This window comes from Manihot esculenta, chromosome 9 (assembly GCF_001659605.2).
Source record: "Manihot esculenta cultivar AM560-2 chromosome 9, M.esculenta_v8, whole genome shotgun sequence".
Taxonomy (NCBI): Eukaryota; Viridiplantae; Streptophyta; class Magnoliopsida; order Malpighiales; family Euphorbiaceae; genus Manihot; species Manihot esculenta.
In genome coordinates, this window is record NC_035169.2 from 17,166,871 (window position 1) to 17,179,029 (window position 12,159).

Here is a 12,159-nt window from a genome sequence, read left to right on the forward strand (position 1 = left end):
CACAATTGTGGGAGGGAACCTTGTCGCCTGGAGGAGCAAAAAACAAAGTGTTGTTGCTCGGTCAAGTGCTGAAGCAGAATACAGAGCAATGGCCCAAGGTGTGTGTGAACTCTTATGGTTACAAAAGTTATTGGAGGAGTTGAGGTTGCTCGAGTAAGACAAGATAACTTTGTATTGTGACAATAAAGTTGCTATAAGTATAGCACAAAATTCAGTCCAACATGACCGGACGAAACACATTGAAATTGATTGGCATTTCATTAAATAAAAATTAACAGACAGTGTCTAGAGCCTAGTTCATGTGACTTCTACTGGGCCACTTGCGGATGTGGTTACTAAAGGGTTCAACAATAAGATCTACCATAATTTAATTTGTAAGTTGGGCATGTGCGACATCTTTGCACCAACTTGAGGGGGAGTGTTGACTTATATGCTGATCCTAGTTGATTCTAGGGATATGATTTGATTTGATTAGGATCCTTAATTATCTCTGTAATTATTATTTGACTATTTGCTTCCTGTTTAGATATAATTCTTTGTGTATAAATAGTTTTATAGAATTGTAAAGATTAAGAGTGAAATACAAAAATTCTCTAAATTTTCCCAAAATTTTTCAAATTCAAAGAGGATTCCATATATGTCGATTCTTTTCTTGTCATTATAGTTGAAGATTCAAGGACGAATCTTTTCGAAGGAGTGAATGATACGAGCAAGGAAATGACACGATGCTTCAAAGATTTAAAATGGAAAACTTTAAATCATGACAAATCAAGCTATCATTGCTTGATTCAAGATTTACGAGATGAAAACTATATTTGGGAAGCACGGGAGAATAAGGAAATAAGCAACATACTTTTCAACACATGTGGACGCGCAACACAATTTCAGATCGCGTAATGCATTTATGGCCAAATTGCATGTAGGCCAATTTTATTATTTTGGTATTTTAGTATTTTGTGAGATTTATTTTAAATTAATTCGGCCTATATTAAAAGTCAAATTCGTGCAGTTCATTTAGGAAGGAGATTTCTCCAAGACAATTCAAAATAATCTTTAATGTAATCTAGATTTGACTAGATACCTTTTCTATATTGTAATTATACCTTCATGCAATAGAATTAGGTTTTGAAAGCTATAAAAACACCCTTAAGATGGCAACCACAATTAACCAATGAATTAAGATAATATTATGAAAAATATTTAGTTCTTCTCCATTATTTAGCAATTTATCAAGGTTTAATCTTGTGGCGTTCTAATATGAATCTCCTCCATGCTTAGTTAATTTATCAAAAATTTATTGTTGCGTTTTCGAAGCCAAAATCGCTTGATTATCTCTGTTTCTAATCACATTGGTTGGTTAAGGGTGTGGTAGACCAACTTTCGCTTCATTATTTATGTTTCTAATCACATTCGTTGGTTAGGGGTGTAGTAGAGCAACTTTCGCTTGATTATCTATGTTTATAATCTCATTGGTTGGTTAGGGGTGTAGTAGAGAACCCTTCGCTCCATTATCTGTGTTTCTAATCACGTTCGTTGGTTAGGGGTGTACTAGAGCAACTTTGTGGAAGATATCTTTATTTTGTTCTTTATCAAGTTGTGTAATGGGATTTTTTATCACATGTTGGTCCTAGGTTCCACATCTATTGGTATCAGAGCACGATGATAAATAAATTTCTATTTATCTATATTTATTTGTTTCATAAGTTTTTTTTTGTTTTCAGTTTATTTTATTATTTTTTTTTATTTCAGTTTATCTTATAATTTCTCTTAAAAAAAAGAAAAAAAAAGAAAAAAATTCAGTTATATTTATGTAAAAAAAGAAGATTTTTTTTCTATTTCAGTTGTGAGATTTAAAAAAAAAGTGATATAAAAAAAAGGAAGAGCGAATAAAAATTGTTTCAATTGTTTGATTTAAAAAAAAAAGGAAAAAGAGGAGGGATGTCAAAATTTAGTGCTTCATTCGCGAAATGTCGTATTGAATTCAAAGAGGATTGCATGCATGTTGATTCTTTTCTTGTCATTATGGTTGATTCGAGGACAAATTTTTTCGAAGAAGGATAGTGATACGAGCAAGGGAATGACACGATGTTTCAAAGATTTAAAATGGAAAACTTTAGATCATGACAAATCAAGCTACCATCACTTGATTCAAGATTTACTAACGTGGAATCCTATGGCACAAGCCTCAAACCCACATGCACAAGTAGATATGGAATCCAAAGATTTGATAAACTCACCTCCTATGGCACCCCACACTTAGAGAAGCTGAAACACCAATGATCGAAGAATTTAGATGAGAATCCGACAAACGCCACAATGAATAGTTGATAAGTTAGCAAATATTCTTGGTGCAATTGATGAAAGCAAATCCTCACTCTCACTCAAAGCAATACACGCCAAAGGCATAAAAAGGATTCTGAAAATTTAGATTCAAAGTTGCCTCTTACAAGTATTTCTTATCCATATATAGTAAGGAGAAAACAAATAAAATCCTAAGACACTCTTCTTAAGCCTGGCCGAACCCACACATAAGGTTCAAACCCAATCACACACTAAAATAACACATCAAACTCATAAGTATTAAAATATAAGCCCAAGACATGGCCCAACACTCTAAAACTTAAAAGATAAAATATGGTTAGAATACAAGCCAAAATAAAAGTAAGTGTTTAAATAATAAAACATAATAAGCTCATCATGACAAAGCTGAATCTTCACAAAAGCCTTTCTTGATCTTCACTTTAGGCTTTCATTTGTGTAGTTTTGGCCTATATGTTTGATTAGGCTCTCTAAGTCTATGATTGCAAGTGTTGCACCAAATTTGTCCCATATGAGTTGAAGCACGCTCCAAATGTATTTGGATTATATGAATATGATTTTGAACTCCTTTTAGATCTATTTCAATGATATAAGTTTGCTCCACACCATTGTTAGAAATTTGCCCTATTGGATCCGCATCATTCCCTCTTTCTTTAGAAAAGATTCGTCATCGAATCTTGCTGATATTTATGTCAGGAAGAGAAGCTTTAGAAACCAATGCATCTTCAAAGGCCTCCTCTTGAATAGGTAGAAATAGTATAAAACTTTCGTTATGGATGTTTTCATCAACAACATGCACATCAAGAACAAATGAACTAGGCATAAAAATATTAGTCATAGAAAGATTCTATGGATGTGACCCATTCTCCTCTACAACTTCCAAAACATCCTCATTTGCCTCCTCCTCATCAATCATGTGTTCCCCATGTTCACCATCATTCACAACCTCTTTTATAAGCATATTGATGGAATTTTCAGTAACAACTACATTAACTTCATGCATTACAACTTCCTCTTCAATTTCAATCTCTATAGAAGTTGAGATTGTAACTTTAGTCTCTTCTTTCTCCATCTTCCCTCCTTGAATTAGTTTTGCCAACCTGTTGTTCAAATCCCTATAATAGTGTGAAGGGATGAATTTCTGGCGCATCAACTCTTCATCTCGGACTTGAGGTCTATTGGAATTAAGAGTTCTTTGAAGTATTCTTGTAGGAGTGAGAGCTTGTGAGACATTCAAACTCTCCATAGTTTCAATTAACCTCTCAAGAGTTTTATAAACCCTTCTAAACTCACCACCAACTGACTTTTTGAAGAGCTTATAATCACTAGCCATGTCCCATTCACTTTCATCATCACTATCCACCATATTTTTGTATTTACTCATCCTGCCTTAAATCAATAAAGAACAAAGAGAACTAGCAAATATGATGTTAGAAATAAAAGCACACAAGTGTTTGTACTCTTACTACTCTTTTGCTGATTCTTCAACTGCACTTCAGAAACTAAGGTCAACCAACCAACCACAAGGTGCGTTTAAAGAAACAAAGAAGAAAACCTACGTAAAGAAGGAAGCGCCCAAAAACTAGAAAGAAGACACTGACAATTTGGAAAGTAACACACGAACAAGATGTTGTGATACTTGAAAATTATCACCTAGAGTATAAACACAAGCAAACAATACTCTAGCAATATCAAGGAAGCCAAAAGCAAGCTTAAAGAACAACAACAACAAAAAAAAAAAACAAAAACTTAGGATTCAAATGAAAACGAATCTGAACAAAGTTTGAATTTAATTCACTTCAAAGCAAATTAAATATAGATCTATTGAAATCTACCCAAAAAGGCACGTATCAAAACCCCACAAATAGAATAAAAAAAAAAAAATTCACTCAATTCAGCAGCATGGATGAATTTTGTGGTCTTAAAAGAAGGATTTGATATCAAATCAATTTAGATGCAATTGCCTTAAATGTGCCCTTTAGGAAATAGGCATAATTTCTTTTGTCTCCTAATCTGGATTCAACCCAATTCAAAATTCAAAATTGATTCCCATAAATTACAGCCATCAATTGAGATAGGTAAGGCAATATAGATGAAATAGGAAGCATATCATAATTTCAGCCACATCAAGATAAATAAGGCAAATAAGATTTTTTTTTTGGGCCAAACAAAAGTAATCTTTGGAATTTCCTCTTTCTTTCATTCTTTCTTTTTCTTTTTTTATGGATTTTGAATTTTTCTCCCAAAAGAGATTAGGTGATGATTCATAATCAAGAAAATACAGCCATGGATAAACAAACTTTACTGAAATCAACAAGGAAGAAAAGGAAAACTCAAAAACCCTAGAACCTAAGATAAATCAGAATTTACCTCACTTTGGCTGTGATGTCAACTGACGTGGAATCCTATGGAACAAGCCTCAAACCCACACGCATAAGTAGATATAGAATCCAAAAATCACCTCTTATGGCACCCCACACTTAGAGAAGCTGAAACACCAATGATCAAAAGATTTAGATGAGAAACCCATTCACTTTCATCATCACTATCCACCATATTTTTGTATTTACTCATCTTGCCATAAATCAATAAAGAACAAAGAGAACTAGCAAATATGATGTTAGAAATAAAAGCACTCAAGTGTTTGCACTCTTACCACTCTTTTGCTGATTCTTCAATTGCACTTCAGAAATTAAGGTCAACCAATCAACTATGAGGTGCGTTTAAAGAAACAAAGAAGAAAACCTACATAAAGAAGGAAGCGCCCAAAAACTAGAAAGAAGACACTAACAATTTGGAAAGTAACACACGAACAAGGTGTTGTGATACTTGAAATTTATCACCTAGAGTATAGACACAAGCAAACAATATTCTAGTAATGTCAAGGAAGCCAAAAGCAAGCTTAAAGAACAACAACAACAACAAAAAAAAAAAACAAAAACTTAGGATTCAAATGAAAACGAATCTGAACAAAAGTTTGAATTTAATTCACTTCAAAGCAAATTAAATATGGATCTATTGAAATCTACTCAAAAAGGCACGTATCAGAAACCCACAAATAGAACCAGAAAAAAAAAATTTCACTCAATTCAGCATCATGGATGAATTTTGTGGTCTTAAAAGAAGGATTTGATATCAAATCAATTTAGATGCAATTGCCTTAAATGTACACTTTAGGAAATAGGCAGAATTTCTTTTGTCTCCTAATCTGGATTCAACCCAATTCAAAATTCAAAATTCAAAATTGATTCCCATAAATTACAGCCATCAATTGAGATAGGTAAGGCAATATAGATAAAATAGGAAGCATATCACAATTTCAGCCACATCATAAGGCAAAGACGATTTTTTTTTTGGGCCAAACAAAAGTAATCTTTAGAATTTCCTCTTTCTTTCTTTTGTTCTTTTTCTTTTTTTATGGATTTTGAATTTTTCTTCCAAAAGAGATTAGGTGATAATTCATAATCAAGAAAATGTAGGCATGGACACACAAACTTTACCGAAATCAACAAGGAAGAAAAGGAAAACTCAAAAAACTCTAGAACCTAAGATAAATCAGAATTTACCTCGCTTTGCTCTGATATCAACTTACGTGGAATCCTATGGCACAAGCCTCAAACCCACATGCACAAGTAGATATAGAATCCAAAGATTTGATAAACTCACCTCCTATGGCACCCCACACTTAGAGAAGTTGAAACACCAATGATCGAAGGATTTAGATGAGAATCCGACAAACGCCACAATGAATAGTTGATAAATTAGCCAAGATTCTTGGTGCAATTGATGAAAGCAAATCCTCACTCTCACTCAAAGCAATACACGCCAAAGGCATAAAAAGAATTCTGAAAATTTAGATTCAAAACTACCTCTTACAAGTATTTCTTATCCTTGTATAGTAAGGAGAAAACAAATAAAACCCTAAGACACTCTTCTTAGGCCTGGTCGAACCACACATAAGGTCCAAACCCAATTACACACTAAAATAACACATCTAACTCATAAGTATTAAAATATAAGTCCAAGACATGGCCCAACACTCTAAAACTTAAAAGATAAAATATGGCTAGAATACAAGCCAAAATAAAAGCAAATGTTTAAATAATAAAACACAGCAAGCCCATCATAACAAAGCTGAATCTTCCCAGAAACCTTTCTTGATTTTCACTTTAGGCTTCCATTTGTGTAGTTTTGGCCTATATGTTTGATTAGGCTCCCTAAGCCTATGATTGCAAGTGTTGCACCAAATCTGCCCCATATGAGTTGAAGCACGCCCTAAATGTATATGGATTATATGAATATGATTTTGAACTCCTTTTAGATCCATTTCAATGATATAAGTTTGCTCTACACCATTGTTAGAAATTTGCCCTATTGGATCCATATCACTTACGAGATGAGAATTATATTTGGGAAGTACAGGAGAATAAGGAAATAAGCAACATACTCTTCAACACATGTGGACGCGCAACACAATTTCAGATCGCGTAATGCATTTATGGCCAAATTGCATTTAGGCCAATTTTGTTATTTTGGTATTTTAGTATTTTGTGGGATTTATTTTAAATTAATTTGGCCTATATTAAAAGTCAAATTCGTGCAATCCATTTAGGAAGGAGATTTCTCCAAGACAATTCAAAATAATTTTTAATGTAATCTAGGTTTGACTATTTGACTAGATACCCTTTCTATATTGTAATTATACCTTCATGCAATAGAAACACCTTTAAGGTGGCAGCCACAATTAGCCAATGAATAAAGATAATGTTATGAACAATATTTGGTTCTTCTCAATTATTTAGCAATTTATCAAGGTTTAATCTTGTGACGTTCTAATATGGATCTCCTCCATGCTTAGTTAATTTATCAAAAATTTATTGTGGCGTTCTCGAAGCTGGAGTTGCTTGATTATCTCTGTTTCTAATCACATTGGTTGGTTAGGGGCGTGGTAGACCAACTTTCGCTTCATTATCTATATTTCTAATCACATTCGTTGGTTAGGGGTGTAGTAGATCAACTTTCGCTTGATTATCTATGTTTCTAATCACATTGGTTGGTTCATATTGGTTGGTTAGGGGTGTAGTAGAGAACCTTTCGCTCCATTATCTATGTTTCTAATCACATTCATTGGTTAGGGGTGTATTAGAGCAACCTTGTGGAAGATATTTTTGCTTTGTTCTTTATCAAGTTGTGTAATGGGGTTTTTGATCACATATTGGTCCTAGGTTCCGTATCTGTTAGTATCAGAGTACGATGATAGATAAATTCCTATTTATCTATATTTATTTGTTTCGTAAGGATTTTTTTATTATTTTTTTCCAGTCTATCGTATTATTTTTTTTATTTCAGTTTATCTTATAATTTCTCGTAAAAAAAAATTCAGTTATATTTATGTAAAAATAGAAGAAAATTTTTTTTATTTCAGTTGTGTGAGATTTTAAAAAAAAGTTATATAAAAGAAAAGAAGAGTGAAAAAAAAATCGTTTCAATTGTTTGATTTAAAAAAAAAAAGGAAAAAGAGGAGGGATGTCAAAATTTAGTGCTTCATTTTCGAAATGTCATATTGAATTCAAAGAGGATCCTATGTATGTCGATTCTTTTCTTGTCATTATGGTTGAAGATTCGAGGACGAAATATTTTTGAAGGAGAGAATGATACGAGCAAGGAAATGACATGATGTTTTAAAAATTTAATATGGAAAACTCCAAATCATGACAAATCAAGCTACCATCGCTTAATTCAAGGCTTACGAGATGAGAATTATATTTGGGAAACATGAGAGAATAAGGAAATAAGCAACACACTCTTCAACACATGTGGACGCACAACACAATTTCAGATCGCGTAATGAATTTATGAATAAATTGCATTTAGGCTAATTTTGTTATTTTGGTATTTTAGTATTTTATGAGATTTATTTTAAATTAATTTGGCTTATATTAGAAACTAAATTCGTGTAGCCCATTTAGGAAGGAGATTTTTCCAAGATAATTTAGGAAAATGATCTTTAATGTATTTTAAGTTTGACTATTTGACTAGATACCCTTCCAATATTGTAATTACACCTTCATAGAATAGAATTAGGGTTTGGAGGTTATAAAAACACCCTTAAGGTGGCAACCACAACTAGCCAATGAATAAAGACGATGTTATGAACAATATTTAGTTCTTTTCCATTATTTAATAACTTATTAAGGTTTAATTTTGTGGCGTTCTATTATGGATCTCTTTCATACTTAGTTAACTTATCAAGAATTTATTGTGGCGTTCTCAAAGCTGGAATCGCTTGGTTATCTATATTTCTAATCACATTGGTTGGTTATGGTGTAGTAGAGTAACCTTCGCTCCATTATTTATATTTTTAATAACATTCGTTGGTTAGGGGTGTAGTAGAGCAACTTTCGCTCGATTTTTTATATTTCTAATCACATTGGCCGGTTAGGGGTGGAGTAGAGAACCCTTCACCCCATCATCTTTGTTTCTAATCACATTCGTTGATTAGGGGTGTAGTAAAACAACTTTTTGGAAGATATCTTTGCTTTGTTCTGGGGTTTTTGATCACATGTTGGTCCTGGGTTCTAGGACTTTGATGCTAACGAAAAGAAGGCATACAATTAACTAAAATTAAAAAAATAAGCAGTACGGACAACATCCCTCCAAATATGATGAATGAGCAAAGTAAGGGCTGTTTCAATTAGATGTCTTTTCTTATGCTCACTGATTCCATTTTTTTGAGCATGGGCAGAAGAACCTATGAATGATACCTTGAGGGGACATAAAAGATTGAAAAGGAAGAGAAAAATATTCTTGTGCATTTTCGCTATGTAATACTTTAACACAACTACCAAATTGATTACGTATTTCAAGTGCAAAATTTTAAAGATAAAATATAATTCATAATGATTCTTCATTAAGAATAGCTAAGTGCAACAAGAATAGTTATTATGCATATGATAAAATAATGAAACCCAAAGTTTAAGCTGACTGATGATTAAGAATTAAGCTTTCTCAATACAACTCAGAATCAATTCCAAGAGATAACTCCCGTTTAACAAAAGTTAGCCCAGCAATAGCAGAGAAAATAACAGAACATATCCTGCCTTCTCCTTCACAACTATTCTTATTTATGCACATGAATATTCCAACTGCATACTGATCATGTGCTTGGGAAATTCCTCGGCAACGGTATAACCACTTTCTATTCCTCTGCCAAGTGTCCCAACTTAGAAGGGTCTCCTGCCCCAGCCCCCATTTTGCTGCTCTTGAATCATTTTCTGTAATAGACTCGTAATCACTTGGGCTCTGGGCTTGAGTCCACAATTTGATCAGTAACACCTAGGTCTTTATTTTCAGACATGATGGAGAAAGGGAATTAAATCCTAGGCTCTAATACGATGAGAAAATAGGGAAAATAAATATGAGGATTATTAGCTTGATTATTCCTTCAACCCCTTGGGTTTAAATAGATTTTGTAAAAGCTCTAAATGGGATAGTCTGGATAATTACAAGCCTAACATCTTCCTCATTAGTATGAGGAATTACTTCCCAATCTATTGTACACTTGCAGGGATTCCTGTTCTGGTTTCAGATTCTTAACATTATCAATTTACTGTGTTGCAGCTGACTCCCCGAATCAATGGTGAGATACCTGATGTGAACGAAGCAACCTTAGACCACGAGCGGCTATCTGAAAGGTTGTGTTTTAATCATGTGATTGTATCCTATTTACCTTTCATTTTTGCATTGGTAGTTATTTGGCTAGTCCATAACATTCTATTTTGATCATTGTAAAATTTTTTATTATACATTTCTTTTATCATTCGATTTATTGAGTTCCATTTCTCTTAGATGCATCTTTTAGATAGTGTCGTTTCCCAACAAACATGATTCTTAAATAGACTATGTTTACCTCCAAACCTTGAATAATTTATCTTTTATGTGTGTGTACTCTCTGTCTCTCTCTATCTGGAGTTCTTAACCATATTTGTTTTTTTATTCAGGTTAACAACATATGGTTTAGCAGAACTGCAAATGGAGGGTGATGGGAATTGCCAGGTTCAGCATCAAATTCCATTTCCCACAATCTCATTTTTTTATTAGAAATTGTACTTTTCTATCATATTCTGTTTGTGCTGCATTTATATTGGATGTGTCTGTGAGAACTGTCAACTTGTGCTTATAAATAATCACTTCATCTTGCATCAAGCTCATCGCAAAAATTGTTATTTGCTTTGAAATAACAGTTCCGAGCATTAGCAGATCAGCTGTTTCGCAATCCAGATTACCACAAACATGTGCGGAAGCAAGTAGTCAAGCAGGTATAGTTGCTAAACTCTCATCCACAGTCAGCATCCTTTGCAGATTGATAATAAAAACATAATAAGATAATGCTTGCTTTATCATTCTCATTGAACTGTTTTCTCGTGGAAATTTTATTGCCTGCTAATGCTGCCTACTCTTGTTTTTTAGACTGTTGAATATTGTTTTTATTGTGGGTCCTCTTCTGGAGCTTACGTTATGCTGTTCTTGTCTTTTCATTTTTGGCGGAAGTTGATGGCATGGAATGTTTGTGCTCATTTTGTTCCTTTACTAATTGACCAAAGCTTATGTGCTGAGATACCTTTTTCTAAATGTTATAAGCATCACAAAATTAGAAGCCATTACCGAACGTGGGTTATACTTAAATAGGATAATAGTTTTAAATGTCAGCTTGCGTTATGCCTAATGAAAATTAATGGCACATGAACATCCTTGATGGATATTTCTGTGAAACATATGGAGAATCTGTTATATGTTGGTTCCAATTCCATGCAAGACACCCATCGAATGTCAGTTTGAACAATCACTACTCATTAGTGTAGCGTGCAAAAAACAGAAGAGAGAGAAGAGAGCCTTTGGGAGAGACAAAGGTGGTGGAGTTGTTTTGGGGGGGGGGGGAGGGGAGGAGGACGTACCAGGTCATACCTGGTACGAACAAATGCCTACACACTATTGTTGTTGCTATTGTTATTTTTATTTAGAGGACCTTCTTTTAAGCTTTTGTTTTGTCAGTAGGCCCATTTGTAAACAAATTGTGTTTGACGTCACCTCTTTTCGGCTACTTTTTCTCTGCTTCATTTTTTTCTAAAACTAATTGTAAGAAACTTCATATTTAATCTTTATAAAGATTCTATGTTTAATAAATTAGTACTTAAATTAGTAATAAAGTAATTACAAATTCTTTTCAAGCGGTAATTATTTTGTACTTTAATAAAGTAATTACAAATTCTTTCAAGCGGTAATTATTTTGTATTAAAGTACTAATACATGGCAATATTTAATTAAAATCTTATTAAACTATTTGGAAAAAGGTTCTCGTTAAACTATGAAATTTAAGTCATTTCCCTTTTTTAATTTAAAAGCTGTGGTGAAAAGCTATGAATTTTTTAAAATTTGGCACTCTAAGTGAGTTTTTTTAATAAATTTGGCACTTAAGTTATATTATAAGTTATAGAAAGTAAATATGTTAATATAGAAAGTAAATATTGATAGATGGGTCAGTTGCTTAATTTTAGGGATTGTATAATCATAGGCTTGATTTTCCTTCCTGTTTAGATATTGTCTCTCATGTATAAATAGATTGTAATCTCTATTGTGAGATATAACAAATATTATATTTTTACAAGTTACATCTCTCAATAATGCAGCACCACAACTGTGATCTCAATTGCAGTTAAAAAGAAAAAATATTGAATTTACAGGAGGGTCCCCTTGACATTTCCTCACAGTTCTGGCATTTTTGCATGAAGAAGTTGCTGTTAGCAGGATAACTGGTAGATGACTGAAACATTAATGGGCTCT

General features: G+C 33.0%; 1 protein-coding gene across 3 annotated transcripts in view; it reads left to right on the forward strand.

Annotated features, from left to right (window-relative positions):
- Positions 1 to 12,159, forward strand: part of LOC110622895 (OVARIAN TUMOR DOMAIN-containing deubiquitinating enzyme 11) — a 50,551-nt gene that overhangs the window by 8,107 nt on the left and 30,285 nt on the right. For all 3 annotated transcript variants that reach the window (XM_043960253.1, XM_043960254.1, XM_021767604.2), the window contains exons 3-5: positions 9,940 to 10,013; positions 10,320 to 10,374; positions 10,563 to 10,637. In XM_043960253.1, coding sequence (XP_043816188.1) covers positions 9,940 to 10,013; positions 10,320 to 10,374; positions 10,563 to 10,637 — 204 coding nt within the window. The remainder of the gene's footprint in view (positions 1 to 9,939; positions 10,014 to 10,319; positions 10,375 to 10,562; positions 10,638 to 12,159) is intronic.